General features: G+C 41.4%; 2 protein-coding genes across 5 annotated transcripts; one reads left to right on the plus strand and one right to left on the minus strand.

Moving 5' to 3' along the window:
* Positions 1-246: 246 nt before the first annotated feature.
* On the plus strand, positions 247-7,037 carry nfe2l2a (nuclear factor, erythroid 2-like 2a). Its single transcript, XM_037109058.1, has 5 exons — positions 247-429; positions 3,394-3,660; positions 3,923-4,015; positions 4,121-4,297; positions 5,405-7,037. Exons 1-5 carry the CDS (start codon positions 403-405, stop codon positions 6,662-6,664), a joined length of 1,824 nt encoding a protein of 607 aa, XP_036964953.1. The 5' UTR covers positions 247-402; the 3' UTR covers positions 6,665-7,037.
* Positions 7,038-8,932: 1,895 nt separating this feature from the next.
* On the minus strand, positions 8,933-15,856 carry hnrnpa3 (heterogeneous nuclear ribonucleoprotein A3). Of its 4 annotated transcripts, XR_005076832.1 has the most exons (12): positions 15,614-15,856; positions 14,717-14,836; positions 14,438-14,584; positions 14,142-14,352; positions 13,946-14,035; positions 13,753-13,824; positions 12,893-12,937; positions 12,553-12,696; positions 12,343-12,459; positions 12,179-12,249; positions 10,677-10,746; positions 8,933-10,093 (listed from the first exon to the last, which is right to left on the minus strand). XR_005076832.1 is itself a non-coding variant. In XM_037109061.1 (11 exons), exons 1-10 carry the CDS (start codon positions 15,698-15,700, stop codon positions 12,194-12,196), a joined length of 1,089 nt encoding a protein of 362 aa, XP_036964956.1. In that variant the 5' UTR covers positions 15,701-15,856; the 3' UTR covers positions 8,933-10,746; positions 12,179-12,193. The 4 variants fall into 4 exon arrangements, 3 of the variants coding, with proteins under 3 accessions (XP_036964956.1, XP_036964955.1, XP_036964957.1); XM_037109061.1 differs by having other exon boundaries at positions 8,933-10,746; XM_037109060.1 differs by lacking the exons at positions 8,933-10,093; positions 10,677-10,746 and adding an exon at positions 11,411-12,077 and having other exon boundaries at positions 15,614-15,854.
* Positions 15,857-17,317: the final 1,461 nt, after the last annotated feature.

The following is a 17,317-nucleotide window of genomic DNA, read 5'->3' on the forward strand; positions in this document are numbered from 1 at the left end:
CATGTTTTTTTCTCATCAGTGTGCGATCATATTTAACAGTTAGTTCAAGTTCAAAACACATATATGTGTGTTTTTAAACGTCTATATTTGGCAAGTGGAGTTTTGGGTGGATATTTCCTCGCGTGGACTCGGCACGCACGCACGCACAGCTCTTATCGCCTCATAGGCCGGCGCGAGGGGGACGATCCCGGTGGCGCAGCAGCTCGGTAGGCAGGGCCATCGTTTCCGTAATGTGCATTAGATTATAAGGAAGCAATGTTTCCTTAGCCTCAGCTAGTGCGACGGACTCTATCGGCACCGGACCGCTCGCCATCTTAATCTGCCATTTGAGGAATATAACGCACGTTTATCCGTTATAAGACGTCTTCTATACGGCGGGACAGAGCTCCGTGAAACGTGGAAATGGAGGTGATGCATTCCAGTCAACAGGTAAATAAGAGCATTTGTCAAAAAGTGGCCACCGGGCTGTGAACTTCCTTTAATGCGGTGAGACAGCGGAGACGAGACGCGCTCACCGCCCGTTTAAAAGTTTTTAACGCTTCCCACGGCGAGTTAAACAAAACCAGTGCGCGGTGACAGTCCGGTTATGGCGCAGTTAAGATGTTATAATGTCGGAATATGAGCTCCGGGGAGGGAGAGACCGTTCACAAACACCCTGGTTTTCTTGATTTGGTGATATTAACGCTGACCTCTGAGCCGCTTTCAGTTCTGCAAGTCATTCGCTTGTGACGTTTTTTCTACGGAGGGGAAATAACATTAGGTGTATTTAAAAAAGCAATAAAAAAAATCGTGTCATTAGCATTTTGGCTGTTGGTTTGAATACAGTGACAGCCAGTTTCACCCTGATAAGTGTGATAAACAGAAAAGTTCTCGAGCGTTTTCTCGTAACTCCCCACCCCCTTCCTCCAGGCATGTGATACCATATCTGATATAGACGCGCTGGTGGCCATAGGGAAAGGTGTCTTAAAAGGCTTTAGTGCTGTCCATGTGTCTGCTGTTCGCTTTTTTCCAGCGTGTTACAACATTAGAAAATGGAGCCACAGAAGCTCAGGCTGGGCTTTATTGAATGTTATTATATCCAATGCAGTGGTAATATAGAATTGGGATTATTTTCCACGTGATATGGCCTCACATCCATAGTGTTTGGTTTAAAGCTGTCATAAGTCAGGGTCAGTGGAAGTACACAGTTGACTGATGATGAGGGCCTTAAAGGGGGCTGTTTTGGAACATGCTGTGTTTCATCATCCATGGTCAAGGGGTGGGTGTCCGCCGACACACATCCCTGTGTGATGAAAGGAGGTGCAATAAACCACTGGCCCTCCTCCTGTTGTCGCTGAAGAGAGAGGTAAATGAACAACTCACACTATAAGCACAAACACACTCTGTGTCAGTCCTTCTTCACCCAGTCTGATAGCCAGTGGAGCCATTAGCTGTTGGCTGGCTTTCAGAAAAATGTACTCAACATGTGTTTTCTGGTAATAAGGAGCCTTGTGTCTCTTCTGCATATTTGGTCTCGGTTTTAAAAAGAAAGGCATGTTGTTCAGTGGTGTATTGTGTGGCAGGGAGGTGTGGGAAACCAAAGTACTTTTATGAGCTAGTTTCCTTGTTCTGGTGCCAATACAGGTCTTATGACAGCCAGGTTAGTGATACCAAGCTGATGACCTGATCTTACACCTGCATTTACTCCCACATTTACACAATCTGTTTGGCTTTCATTCAAAATATTAACTACAATTTGTCAAGGTACTCAGGCTCTGCGACATTATGTAACACTGTAATTAATAAGTGACAGTGAAAGGGTTTTATAGGTGAGAGGCCTTTTTTTTTTTTTTTTTTAGACATGAGGGTTGTTTTCTATGGGACCAGTATGACTCGTCTGATGAGCGTGTAAGGTGTGACTTACAGCCAAGAGTGTGGCTTTTTAGTTCGGAAAACATGGATGACCTCATGATGTGCATTCAGACATATTTTTAGGGCAACTTCCTCGTTCCTACAGCCGCCATAATGCCTGGTTTTGTGCTCACCTCTCAGTTGGTGAGTGTGACTTACAGACGGACTCAGTAATGTGTAATCCTCCAGTGGTCATGACTCTGATGCAACACTAAGGCAAAGAGGGTTAGTGGGTTCTTATTTTGCACAGTGGCACAGTTGTAGTCAGAAAAATGGTGTCAACAGTATCTTAAAATATCAATACGCGCTTGTTTGCTATTATTATCGGTTTATGAAGGTTCCCCACCGACTACATTTTTAAATGGAAGGAGAAAAGGTTTGTTTTATAGAATTTTCTCCTCAGTTTCACATCCTCTTTATTGTGTATTGTTCTGCTTTGTGCTTTATTTCCTCTCAGTTCCCTCTCTGCTTCCTCCTGGCTCTGTCTGTCCTCGGCATATGATCAACTGCGTTACAAAAGCCGAGCCCATAAGTTGTGTTTATACCCAAATCTGAGGAACAAACAAGTCACATGCTCAGACAGTATCTCCGGCTTATGCAACATCCCTGGGCCTTGTGAAATTGTTTCCTTCTGTAAATAAGTTCTGGTAAAAGGTCCAAGGAAAAGAGCAGCACAGTTTATCTTTAGACGCTCTTGTTTTAAAAGGCAAATAACATTCAGCCTGTGAGGGGAAATCTACAGGAAACTGCATCACATTATGCCAATATGTGTTTGTGTGCTGTGTCTGACATTTTGTATCGTCAGCAGCACTCGATTTAATGTGTAAATACTAAATACGGGACACAATTATTTGTGCAGAGTTATGACAGAATATACTGAGGTCAGTTATTAGTAATCTTAGTTGTTTTTTGAAGACAAAGCAGGAAGCAAAACAAGGAAACAAGGTCTGTAATTCTTTTTATTACTAATATATCCTGGTCATATTACACCAACCTTAGCAATATTATGGTTACATCATTTGAAAAAGATAAATATAGACAGACCTTTAACCTCCTGATTTTATAAACGCTGTGAAATTTGCATGTTTGAGATTACCTAATTTAGAGAAGCAGCATCTAAATTGTAGCATGGAGTCACTTCAGACTTGAAGGGTACTCTGTTTGTTGAGTTTGAATGTGACAAATGAATTCACACCTCCAGTGTAATTGATCAAGGGTGATCACTTCCCTTGGACACAGTATCAAGTGAGGATACATGTCTTTGGCTGGTGTGTGGTGGTGACTGGGGAAAAAAGAGAGCTGCATCTATTATTCATGCGGCTTCTCTCCCTTGACATTAGTGCCAGTGTTGTTGTCGGTGAGCAGATACTGAGGGACAGGGTGTGGCGGGTGCAGCAGCCATGCTTCGCAGCAGGGACTCTCGTCCTCCTCACACTCTAACTGCATGGACAGCATGGCTCTGGCTCACGGCTCTCTAACCTGATCCACTTCTTTATTTTACAGGACATGAACCTGATAGACATCCTGTGGAAGCAGGACATTGATCTCGGAGCCAGGCGGGAGGTGTTTGACTACAACCACCGCCAGAAGGAACATGAGTTGCAGAGGCAGCTTGAGCTCCAGGAAGAGAAGAGGCTGCATCTGCTCCGGGAGCAGGAGAAGGCCCTGCTGGCGCAGCTACAGCTCGATGAGGAAACGGGAGAGTACATACCCCGCCCGCCGGCCAGCGCCCCACTACAGTCCGCTGTCACACCTCTTGAGGTTACACAGGTACATGCACGTGGCCATCGTTACTCATGTCAGAGGTGGACCACTCCCACCTCATTTGATAGGCTGCGGCCGTGTCGTAGCTAGGTTACCACCTCATTCTATGTAATTACAAAAACACAGGTGGGTCTGTAGTTTTGCATCAGTGTATTTTGCTCTAGAAACTACCCTGCACAGACCTACGCTCTATTAAAATAAAACCATGTGCTGCCACGAAGGAAGCTAAGGGTGAATTTTAACGTGTATATTTGAACCTTTCTTTCAGAATGTCACCTTTACCGAAGAGAATGGTGATGCCATGTCCTTTGACGAATGTTTGCAGCTTCTAGCAGAAACATTTCCTGTTGAGGAAACTGAGGTAAGAACATTACAGTCTTGCCACACCTATGACAACATAGCATGCATCTTTTAAAATGACTTTAAGTTGCAGAAAAACTGTCATATTCTTGTGTTTGTCTGACAGAACACTGCAGTTTGCCTGGACACAACTGCTGTTTCAGCACCCATGATGTCCCCAGAGCAGCCCGCTTTGCTTTCGGCCACCCTCTCTCCAGATCCACTGTCACCACCATCACCACAGAGGATGTCCCCAGATTTGGAGCAGGCCTGGATGGAGCTTTTGTCCCTCCCTGAGCTGCAGGTATAATACATGGATTCTACAGCCTCAACAGCACGGCAGTTAGCGTTTGGTATTTGTTGGAACAAATACCCAAAGAATGCATGGATGGCAGGAGCCGGGCACTAGAGGACAAATACTTTTTTGTCTGCTCTATGAGAACAGGGTCTCATATGTGAGACAGGTGCACCTGGCTTATTCCACTGTGACTGGGTTTCATTGTTGAGACTTTTTAGAGAATTGTGGAGGTGGTGTTCAAGATTTGCAGGACAATACGTGGGTGTAGGTGTGCTCATAAAAACTTTACAGCAACATGCGGACATGTACATGATATTTTTTTTTTTGGCTGTTGCCTTATCAGTTCTTTTTGAACTCAGATCGTATTTGCATTGGCTCACTGGGCGGGGCAGCGTGCCATTTGTTGTCTCGACCTCTCACCGTGCGGACTGGACTACAATCCTCATTGCATGAGTTGCTCTGACAAGCTGCTGATAAGGCTGAGGAATTTTGTTTCAGTTTGTGTGGTTTTCATAGATAACGTTCTCTAAATTTTTCAGCAGCAGCAAACAGGGAGATGGCTATGGAGATTTCTGGACCACAACTGGATATCATGTTAGTCTTGGAAATTTAAAAAGGCTACCCTGTGCCTCACCCTCAGTAGCTCTGCCGGCATTGAAATACTAGCCTGTTGGGACAATTGCATGGCTGAATATCCTAGTTTCCTCGTGTTCAACCTTTATATTGTAACTAGAAGACATTGCTATGTTTGAATGGAACAAGGCAAACTCATTTGATCATATTCATCCAAGATTGTAGTGTTTAGTTTTTTTCGACTGAAGATAAAGCCAACTCGATGTGCAAAGTAAATTACATTTAATAGAGATTGTTGGAAATATTTTTTCACAAGCTTTTAAGTCACACCATGTGTCACAGGTCATGTTTTGGACGCCACTGTCGAAATGCTTCCATAACAACACATGCAATCAACGTTAATATTTTTATACTCACTCTAATGTTCTGATCTACTAGCAACACCACTGAATTTCATCCTTAACAGAGCAGAGTTTGTAACATTCACTGTAATATCTTGGTTTATTTTTAAAAAATGGTTTCTTTATCTTTTTCTTCTAGCAATGCCTGAACATGCAAATGGAGGACACACTGGAGACCACAACATATCCCCTTCCAAACAACCCAGAGGTTCAGAATCCAAACTACAATTTTTACCCCATGACCAATCTCACAGAGGGAGAGACAAACAATGTAAATGTTTGTCCTGCAGAGTTTATGAATACATTCAACAGCTCTGTTCCCAGCATGGCCCCACCAGACAATCTGAGCCAGATGAAGGCAAAAGCTCTGCAGTTAAACACTGACTTCACTGCAGAAAGTTTCCCTGACATATTTTACCCCAACACCATTCTGGAAGAAAGCAGTGGTCAGCATGGCCTTGAAGGACATGAAAGTGACACCATGTCTGATATTCCAATCAAGCCACCCTTTACACCGGCGGACAATTACTGCCTCTCACCTGGAGATGCGTTTGACAGAGGCAAACACAGTCTGACAGCAGAGTTGCCAGACTCAGATTCAGGAATCTCTTCGAACACAAGTCCACATTGTAGTTCACCTGGCAAGTCTGTATATGGAGATGGGTCCTTCCTGTACAGCGATTCAGACATGGAGGAGATGGACCACAACCCCGGGAGTGCAGAATCTGACTACTCAGAGATGTTCTCAATAAATTTCCAACCTGATGATCTTCAGTCAGCAATTTCTGTGTCTGCTGTAACAGGGCCACAGCAGCAGCAGGAAAAGAAGCCCAAACTGCACAAGACCGACCCGGTAGAAGAGAGTGGCCACAACAACGCTCCCTTTACCAAAGACAAGAAGAGACGCTCTGATGTGCGTCTCTCCAGAGACGAGCAGAGGGCTAAGGCCCTCAAAATCCCTTTCACTGTAGACATGATTATCAATCTGCCTGTTGACGATTTCAATGAGCTGATGTCAAAGCACCGACTGAATGAGGCCCAGCTGGCCCTGGTCCGAGACATACGCCGCCGTGGCAAGAACAAGGTGGCTGCCCAGAACTGCCGAAAACGCAAGATGGAGAACATAGTGGGTCTGGAGGGCGAGCTGGACTCACTGAAGGAGGAGAAGGAGCGTCTGCTGAGCGAGAGGAGCCAGAACACCAACAACCTGAAGGAAATGAAGCGTCAACTCAACAGCTTGTACCTGGAAGTCTTCAGCACGTTGAGAGATGAGAAGGGGAATACATACTCGCCGTCCGAGTACTCCCTCCAGCAGTCGACGAACGGCAGCATCTTCCTCGTCCCTCGTGTTAAAAAGACTCTCATCAAAAGCAAGGACAACCAAATGTCTCCTGCGTAATATGCATTATCATAGTAATACTATGCAATAACTTTGTAGCCGCTCAGCTTTTAAGCATTAGTAGCTCAGCAGAACTATTGTATAGTTTTTGCTCACTTCTCCTGAATGTTGTAATATTTTTGATATTTTACTTCTTTTGTACTCGCTCACAGATTCTTTAACCGACATTGTTTGTAAATATAAACATTACTTGCTTTTGAGATTGATGTTACTGTACGTGTAAATATATATATTGTAAATATCATATTTCTGTATGCTAATGGTTGTTTCAATCATTACTCATATTTTATAACTGTCCCTTTATGATTTGCTGCCCAGGTTCTTTTATAAAATCTTGAAATCTGTGCTTTCCAATAAACTATTCCTATAGCTACATGGGCTCGTATTTACTGAAAACAGAACATTGTGTATTGACCACAGCCTGCAAGAGATTGATGCCAGATGGATATATAGTCTAAGGAATGGTTGCATAACTTACCACATGTTCGAGCCAGTTCTGTACTCGAAGGCTCTTACAGAACAGCAAAGACGGAATATTGTACTCAAACAAAATGTGATTGGCCTAAACCACTTTTACAATCGGATTGCCCTTAAATGGAGCAAGCTTGTTTGTACAGCAACCTAAATCTCTTAATGCTGTGATGTCGCAAAAGAAATCACACCCACAGCATTCATTATGTTTCACAACAAAGAGAACAATTGTGGAGCTACAGTGGAGTATGCTCAGTGTGAACCATGCATGACAACTTCACAATGGTCCACCGGGTACGCATATTCAAAAGGTAAAGCCCTACGCAATCAGTATGTGCTCTACATGCACTTTCACACACACACACAAACATCACCTTTGATCACCAAGCCCATTTTCTGCTCTCATGGCAGACATCAGAGGGCGTGTGACAAACTGAACTGGTAAGCAGGGCAACAGACTGAAGGACGTCTGGGACTCGTAAATCAAACAACAGAACCTTTTAACATTAAGAGGAATTTCAGTAAAGACAAACATTTACATCTCGACATTTGACTTTAAAGAGCTTTTCCCAAATAAAACACTCGCGTCATGGAAAACATTTTTATTCAAGAGCCAACATTTACACATCTTACTGTTGAGACATAGTTCATTGACACTGGTGTGCTTTCGGCAAGCACAGCTTTATTCTGTGTCATCGAGTTCGGCATTCCTCTGTAGAAACACTATCCTTCCACTGATTGAGAAACACATTAGACATGATTTTTCCATATTCTTTCTCATACTGAGCACAGCTGACCTGTGTGGAATCCTAAAAGTGTATGTTTGTAAAACCTAAATTTGCCGCAGGTACTCATGTGGTTCATACATCTACCATGTCTATGATCATGTCAATTTAAATATTATGTTTGATATGAATAAATCTTAAAAAGCGACATTTTTGTCAAGAAAAATAGTTTTCTTACTAAGATTTGCATTGGAAGTGCATGTTTTAACCTACCATATTAAATCACCAACTACATAACTGCTACATCCTAAAATGCAGTCATTACAAGCTACTAGAACAGCAGCAGTAACTTCCTATTTTTAATGAAATCTGACAAAAGTTTACCATCCGTCTCAACCTATTTAGAACTCAGGAAGTAGACAAAATGTCAGCCATCCATGAAATGGCTTTTGGACAAGTCATTAATATTTATACTTCTTAGAATGCACATCAGTGACTAATAATTGTGAATGCTCTGTACATGTTGTTTGCCATACTGCTATAGTTTACTTTCAACTTGTGACCACAGTTTCCCATGTTGTGCATCTGCTCATGTGACTGCCTGTCATATAAAGTAATTGTTTCGTGACAGTTTCTTTGGATGAGGTGCTTATGATTTATGCAGAGGATTTAGCCACCTTGACTTTAAAACTGGACTGTCAAAGTTCTGATCTCTTGCCCCATTAATAAATTCAATATAATTATAGGTTACAGTACTATGACCTGCCTCAGCAGTGGTTATAATTACTTGATTTTCCTTCTTATTATGTTCTTCATTGTTCCTAACGGTGATGAGGACAGTAATTCCCACATATTTTAACGCGGCATGACGTAATATACACTCTGTGGCCACTTTATTAAGTACACCTGTATAGTCTAATGTAATCCAAGACAACTCTTCTGCCATTAAAGGTCATCTACACCAATTTTACACATTCAAGTGTGTTTACAGGTCTTGGGGAGTAAGACTGCATGTGGGAAAAATTGTGTTGCCTTTTGTGGCTGCAGAAGAAGCTGCATTAAAAAAACAAAAAAGCAAAACAAAAACTTTATTTGGTAAAAATATATATATACATATATATATCTACAAACATCATACCAATCATACCAGTTCAATAAACAAAACCAGAAAATAAAAGGCTAACAACAGGCAATGGTAGAATAAGAAAATAAATTATAAATGAGTGACAGACTTCTTTAGACAATGGTGACAGGTATTACTGGAAGAGAGAGACTCAAAGTAACAATCAAAAAACAACTAAGGATGGGTTTGAATTAGAGCATTTAGCTTTGTGAATGACATGTCTCTAATAAAAAAACCCATTAAATATAGTGCATACGTTGTGATCTTTACATTCAAAATAAGTAACATTTACCCCCTCAACAGTGATTGCATGTGTTGTTTTAGAGTAAGCAATGCTAAAATCTTTCCCGTGGAAGCTGCATGTAATCTGATAAATTACCTTGTGTTATGTAACAGGGTGGCCAAGTTTTACTGTGGGTAATGTCAGTGCCAGGTTTTAAATAAGGAAGAAAAATGCACACGTTAAGAACGGCAGTATCTGTTTCTGTTGTATCGACTTCAATCATTTGTTTTTAAACTGTCCATCATGACTAAAAGGTGTCCAGTGCTACACTGGTGGACTGCTTTTCAAAATCTACATTACCCACAATGCAACTGAGCCAGTGAGTGACATCACAAAAAGCTTTATTCTACTGTCTTCAAAAATGCAGTAGCACTCTCAAAGACCTGTAAACACACGTTAATGTGTAAAAATTACCCTTTAAGTCTGCTTTCATGAGGACTGAAAACTTGAGACGCCTGTCAATACAATGTAGTTCGGAACACCTTTACCCTTTTTATGGTCTCGTATTACTGAAAGTTAGATTTCCAAGTGTTTTTTTCATCTTGAATATAAAGCAGGTTTAGGTGCCATATAAATTCTGTGAAAGTATCCAGTCCCTCAATCCACAGGGAAACGCAAACAGGCCAGATTCTGAAACGATTCTCAATCGAGCCGCCGGGACTTCTGTAACATTGTGATGTCACAACGATACAGTCACCACCCTCAGTCAGCAGAGCCGTGGTTGCAAAAACACCGGCGGCTGATGCTGAAAAGACGGTGGGCAGTGTCTGCTCAGGCCTGTGAGAGCTGACCAATCAGAGCAGACTTGACAATTCAGGAGGGAGGCCCTTAAAGAGACAGGAGCGTTCAGAGAGAGGGTAAATAGAGGAACTGCAGCAATTGATATGAGAAATCTGATGTTTGGACATTAAAGTTGCTTAGTAAACATCCAAATTAAAAAACTTGAAAATTAACTAAATATGGGATCTTTAACTATAACCTCAGTAATCAAACATGACTGAATGCAGACATCTCTAAAAATCTCATCAAAAATGAAATTATAAACTTTGCAAAGGTAGAATTTACAGCAGAGCTGTTTAGTTGTATTCTAATAGAGTGTACATGTGTACCTAGGAAAGTGGCCACTGAGTGTAAAACCCATATAAGGAGAGCCTGATAATGTAATTAATTTGTTTAGTGTTTTATCAGTATAAAACTTTATCAGATCTAACTGATAATAAAGGTAATAAAACATGGAGACGACATATTTTGAAACAGAAGCAGTGCGCTGAAGGTCAAAGTGGAGTGACACTGGATTATATCATACTGCTCTTTTACCTTAAAAGAACCCTTGCACCTTTGTATAATTACCATCTGCACTGTTAGATCACAACATGAGCAACCTTTGATAATATTTTGAAAAAGTCTTACCCATCCAGAACCTTCCATGTTATCAGGTCTTTACAGATTTTCAGCAAGAAGAGAATTCCTCTTTCCACATCTGCAAATCAAGCAAAGTGGTTACTCTTACCTGCTCCATCTTCTTTAAAGTCAGCTTTTGTGAAATACTCACTCCCTTTTCTTGTTAATGTCTGAAATCTAGAAACTGCAGTATCTCTGACTCAAACAGGATCTTCAATGTGTCCAGGAACTAGTCTTTCTTCGCTAGCACCAGCTGCTGGAGGGTTTAGCTAGCCTTGAAAGAGAGATAGATGCTCACTACCAGGAACGACACTGCAAGCTTCCTCCATGGGCGTTGTGCTCGATGCTGCCTTCTCCCTTCTCTCTCAAAATGCTGACTGGTCCACTGTGCTGGGGCTGAAGACGTCCTGTCTGACAGTCATCTGCAATCTTCCACACTAGCGACGCTGAGGGCCCAACTGCAGGTGCTTGTGGCTGTTATAATCCTACTCGCTCAACACTGGCATAGGTGGTGCATGGGCCCTTGACCTAGGACTACCCAAAACTCCCTTGTCATTGACTCTGGTACAAGCAAATGCATCATATATATATACACTATTTTCACTCATAGATATCTTAAATAATACTCCAAAAAGAGATGACAGTTCTGGACAGGCGAATTTGCTAAACTACACAGTCACACAGAGCAGACAGCAGACAAATAAATTTATCTTTTTTTTTTCTGAGCCAATAACGCACTGAACTTCATGTCACTTTACTACACAATTTTATTCGGTCTTTTTCTACTAATCAAAATATTCGAACAATCTAGAATCCGTTTTTTTGGGAACAAGAAGAGTGAGGGATTCCCTTAATTCTAATCCAGACTTGCTCATATTTGTTGACACTGGTACTAAGAAGGATTTACATACTGTGCTTCACATACAAAATCAAAATACACTTGACACTTGAGCAATCATAATAACTTCAGAAAGAAAAAAAGTGTAATTCTAGATTTTTCTGAGGGCTTGATGTAACGATGCTATTTGACAAAAATTCATTGGACCAGAAAAAAACTAACCAATATAAAAAAAGGAAAATAAAGATAGTAAGAACTGACTTCAGATTAAAAAAAACAAAACAATTTACTCTTTAACCCTGATACCATAGGCACAATACACACACTTCAAACGCACAAAAGGAAAAAATTGCTTAGTAGGGAAACATCTATCACAGTTAGGGAAGGGGATCATCTGCACTCATGTCTTGTTTATACAGTCCTTCTTCCATAAACTTCTCCCATTTAGAGCTGCAGTTAAGTCTGACTTGTGTCTTCCTCTAATGCTTTCAGATGACTGCCTCAAAGTAACCTGCAGCTTTCCTGACAATTCCTTTGCTCACCTCCTCGCCTCTCCTGCTAAGAACTGAAGCCTGTTGAATGGATACAGGATAGAACAAATAGTTATTCTGCACTTTCATGGGCTCACTCTGTACTGTGCTAGGAGGGTGGTGCGAAACTGAATGCAACTTACCAAAACACGAAATAATTAATATCGCCGTGAACCATAGCCACCTCCGCCGCCTCCACCAGAGCCGTAGCCACCTGCAGTTAAGGATTGTTGACCACAAAATATATTAAGGAGAATTCTGATGTGAAGTCACCAGATATTAAGTGTATTTGGGGGGTAAAACTCACCACCATAGGGTCCCCCTGAATTTCTTCCACCAAAGTTGTTACCCTTCATGGGCCCGTAGTTAGACTGCTGTCCACCATAATTACCAAAGTCGTTGTAATTTCCACCACCTCCGTATCCTAAAGATGTAAGAGTCAGTCTTAAGTTAAGACTTCATTACAGGTGTCTTTTACACTTTAGTTGAATAGTCAAAATATTGGAGTCAATACAACTTCTACCTCCATCACTGCCTCCATAACCTCCATCGCAGTTGCCTCCAAATCCACCACCCTGGTTGCCATACCCTGGACCACCGCCTCCGTAGCCCCCTCGGCCTCCTCCATAACCTGGTCCGCCACCATAATTTCCTCCTGGACCTGCAACAAAGAAAAACAAAGCAAACTTACACCATAACCTTATTTAGTTACAGTTGTAAATTATTGTCTAAAGACATTACACAGTTGTTATGTTTATGAGCAATGATATTAACCCAAAATATGTCCACATGAGTAGCCCATGTGACTTCATGCACATCTGAAAGACATTGAAAGTAAAATTTTCCCAACAGCTCACCATTGTCAAAATCGTCATAACCACCTCTTCCTCCACCATAGCCACCTAAAAAAAAAAGAGAAAGAATACAATACATAATACCTTAAAACTGTGATTAATTTGTTCATTCTTGCAGCCATGTCACGGATGAATTGTCCACTTGTTAATGTTGTTTGTGTTGTTCTTACCGTTTGGCTTTCCTCTTGATAATATATTGCTTTGAATTTGTTTTATGTTGATGCTTATCTCTGTTTTGTTATCCCCTTTGCTTCTGTACCAATGCTACTAACAACTAACAAACTGACAAAGGATGATCTTATCTTTTATTATTCACACTGAGGCAGCATTAAAGAAAGCACTCTGAAGTATAAAATTAAAGTCTTGCCTAGATGGTGGGGCGTGACAACAAAGCTTCTTGGGTATGCAGACCTGTGACGGTGAACATTTCATGAGCATAACAATGTGTTGCTGCTTTTAAACAATGTTAAAAGGCCCTGTTTCTATAATCTCTGACTTTTTGTAGCCTTTTCTCTGCCTCACCTCATCACTGAGATATATATTTGGCAATTTACCAATGCAGTTTATGCAGTTTCATTCTCTGTTTGTCTCAGGCAACAGAGCAGAGCTTCACCTGCCTAAATCCAGCTGCGGAACCTGTTACCACATTGGTATGGCCATGCACCATTTATTTGTCTACCAGCCAACATTAAAAGAAAAAAATAAGGAAGATGAGATATAACCATTTGACTTTTTTCCCCAGTTTGAATGCAAACCTTTAACCTGGAAACCCTCACTAACACATGAATACCACTATCAAGTGTAGCTGCATTAGTATGATTTGGGTCACTTGCACCTTCAGCTGGTTTGCAAATTAGACTCACCTCGGCCAAAGTTGCCTCCACCTCCATAATTGCCACCTCTCCCCATGAAGTTTCCAGATCCTCCACTTCTGCCTGATATGAAGACAGGCGCCATTTCAGAAATGTTCACAGCAGCGTTGTAAGTTGAGCTGCAGACAGCAATAACGATAATGGTCTCTAAGTATATCTTTTTTCCATTTGATCGTGTGCTTACCTCTGTTTGAGGACATAGCACTCATTTCCTGTTTGGAGAGAGCTTTCCTGACCTCACAATTGTGGAAGTTGATTGTGTGGTATTTCTGGGCTGCAAACAAAACAGGAAAACACATAATACAGTCACACCATTACTTAATGTTTACAAGATGCCTTGGCAACTCTCATACAAGTAGAAAGACTAAGCAACCACATACCAACGATTTTGTCTACGGTGTCATGGTCATCAAACGACACAAAGGCGAAGCCTCGCTTCTTCCCAGTAGATCGTTCCTCCATGATGTCAATGCATTCAATCTTTCCGTACTTCTCAAAGTGTTCGCGGATGTGGTACTCCTCGGTGTCCTCCTTGATACCGCCGACAAAGATCTTCTTCACGGTCAGATGGGCACCTGGTTTATTAGAGTCCTGAAACAGAGTGTGTATCAATGAGCACACATGCCACACAATGACACTGCTGAAGAATCTGCCCTCTGGTCTGCGATTTGTTTACCTCTCTGGACACGGCCCTCTTGGGCTCGACAACTCTTCCATCTACTTTATGAGGCCTTGCTTTCATAGCCTCGTCGACTTCCCTCACAGAGGAGTATGTTACAAAGCCAAACCCTCTTGAACGCTTGCTGTTGGGGTCCCTCATCACCTAGAAACAACAAAATGATAAACAATGGTAGTGAGTGCTTCATAACTGGCTTGTAGCTATGTTAACAGATTTATAGAGTTTATCATCATCATCTCTGGCAATTTTGTCAAAAACCATGATAAAAATAAGTACCACACAGTCCGTAAGAGTACCCCATTGTTCAAAGTGGGCCCGTAAACTCTCCTCCGTGGTTTCAAAGCTCAGACCTCCAATAAACAGCTTTCTGAGCTGCTCTGGTTCTTTAGATTGGTCCTGTAATGTAAAAAGCATAACATGGAAATACATTCAAAATATTGTAGCAGGGAAAAATGTTAGAGGAGACTAATTGGGAGCCATACGGCATGGTTACATAATGTGAGTATACCACAGCAACAAAAAATAAATGAAATAAAAAAGTAACAAAAAAATTACGGTACATACTTAACGTGTAACTGCACTGTATTGATAGGTCAGGATGCAAACTAGGCCCAACGACGGCCAACAGTAAACTACATCATCTTAAATAATTGGAATGTCAGATAATCCCAATGCATAGATAAAATTGACGTGTCTTGGCAGCAGAGCAGGAGGACCGCACGTGATAGTTTAGATTAAAAGAGCCTGAGTTAGCCTGCTAGCTTTGCCAGCTAGCATTAGCCTACTTCAGGGCTGCCGTAGATCGGACATTACGTTATCATTCAGAGTTTCGCTGACTCTACGTCTTATAACAACAAGTGTGGGCTAACTCTAGCAAGCAAATGCCATTAATGTATCAGTCATGTGAAACAGTCACGCAGCACAGAGCTACCCAGTGCTAACTAACACAACCAAATGCGCTTGTTGTCATTTTGACAGCCTTTAGCACGTCTGCTACGGCCAGCAGCGCTGCAGACATCACGGCAACATTACAGCTACAGAAAAGCCACGTATCACAACACAGAAGCGCGCATTCCATCCATTTGTGACACACATTTTAAAGACCAAAAAGGCTAATTTTATTGCGTTTCACGAATAGCCGTATTTTATTTGCAGTATTTACGGCCGCCTCACCTCCATTTTGCAGACTTTCCCTGGAGCGGAGCTGAGAGGATCACGTGACGGTGACATCGCTCGTGCTGTCAGTCCGTCTCCGTCCATCCTGAGTGATCAAAACTACACCTGCAGCACGAGACGGCTACTGTCATTCATGTGTATATATGGTCGAGTGAAATTCCATCTATGTAAAGGACTGTTTCTGCTTAAAAGTGTAGAGTTACATTAGTACACAGTGTTCCTTTGTGATGTCTGACTTCCTGCAATTAAAAAAAAGAGCATAATTTGTGCCATCTACTGGTTGAAGAGGAAAACGACTTGACAGAGCAATAAATCCTCATGCAGCCCTCTGGGTTGTTTGGGCAGACCTCAGTCCGTACTGACAGAGACGTTCAATTTACCATCTATTGTGTCTAATCCATTGCTGTTATTTTTCCAAATGGGATGTATGTAAGTGGTTGAAAACAGTATGGATTACTGGTTTTATGTCTATTCTTTCATTATCAGCTATAAATGATGAGTCAAACCATAGTATCACTCTGCTATGGTTTGCAAGCTATAGTGATGGTTGTTTCATTAACAAAAGGTAATGCCACTTGCCTTCTCCAAATCTGGGCGTAATTTCTAAATATGAACCTTATTATATTATACTGCAGACCTCCTACAGTTTTGCTTTTTTTTTTTTTTTTTACTGATGTTTATAGATTAAACTTGATGATTATCTCTGATCTCAGATGTTCATGGCATGCTTGTGCTACAGAGGAAGTGATCATTTAATCCAGTGGTGCATGTTCCTGTTCAGTTTAACCAAAAAAGAAAGACTTTGCAGCAGCAGAAACGAGATGTATTTGATAGAGATGTAGCCTATTAATTTCACAATTTCATCTAAATTATCTCTGTGCTATTAATTGTAAAGACAAAATAACAATATAGACATGAATGTGAATCGTTTATAGGCTATAAATGGACTGTTAATATCTTATATGAGCCAGCTGGAGAGTGAAAGGGGCTAAAGTCTAAAAGTATACATGAACTAATATTTGCTGTTAGGCTACAATGTGTTTGCACTGGGACCTTAAAGTTCCCATTAGGTTTAATGCAAACAGTGCTCTTGTTGAACTACATTTGGACAAATGGCACCTGACTTTGTTTTTTGATGGAACCATGGAAACATCTCTGTCACATTAACTGTCATCAGGAACAAACAGTTGACAGCTAACTTAACTAATGTGTGTATTGTTCATGTTGAGGATGCTCTGATCAAGGCTAAAGGGCAACATACACCTCTGCCCATGTATTCTGCGTAGGCCAACGCCTTGATGGTATCATGCATCATGGTGATCCCTAGCCTAATAACTCAGTATCAGTAACTGATGGAACCGATCACAAAAAACAAAACCTAAACACAATTATAGAGGAAGTACTTTTTAATAATCAGAGCAGTGGTTCTGTGTTTCCTGTTTAAAGGGGCAAAATTTACTTACAGAAAGAGAAGAAATAGCAGTTATGACATTGATGCATTGTGTTGCACAGGCGTCTACAGAAGTTAGCAAGCTAATCAGTTAGCACCTTTCCTTCGCTGACTAAAGCTGCTGTGCTAGCACTCCCCTGGCCCTCGAGATTACCAGTCCAGGCCACGAGCTGCATGGCTAACTTAGCCAGCGAGCTAACGGCAGCTACATTTAGCAGCAATTAGTGGTTATTTTGGTAACATGTTTGTTT

Source organism: Acanthopagrus latus, chromosome 9 (assembly GCF_904848185.1).
Source record: "Acanthopagrus latus isolate v.2019 chromosome 9, fAcaLat1.1, whole genome shotgun sequence".
Lineage (NCBI taxonomy): Eukaryota > Metazoa > Chordata > Actinopteri > Spariformes > Sparidae > Acanthopagrus > Acanthopagrus latus.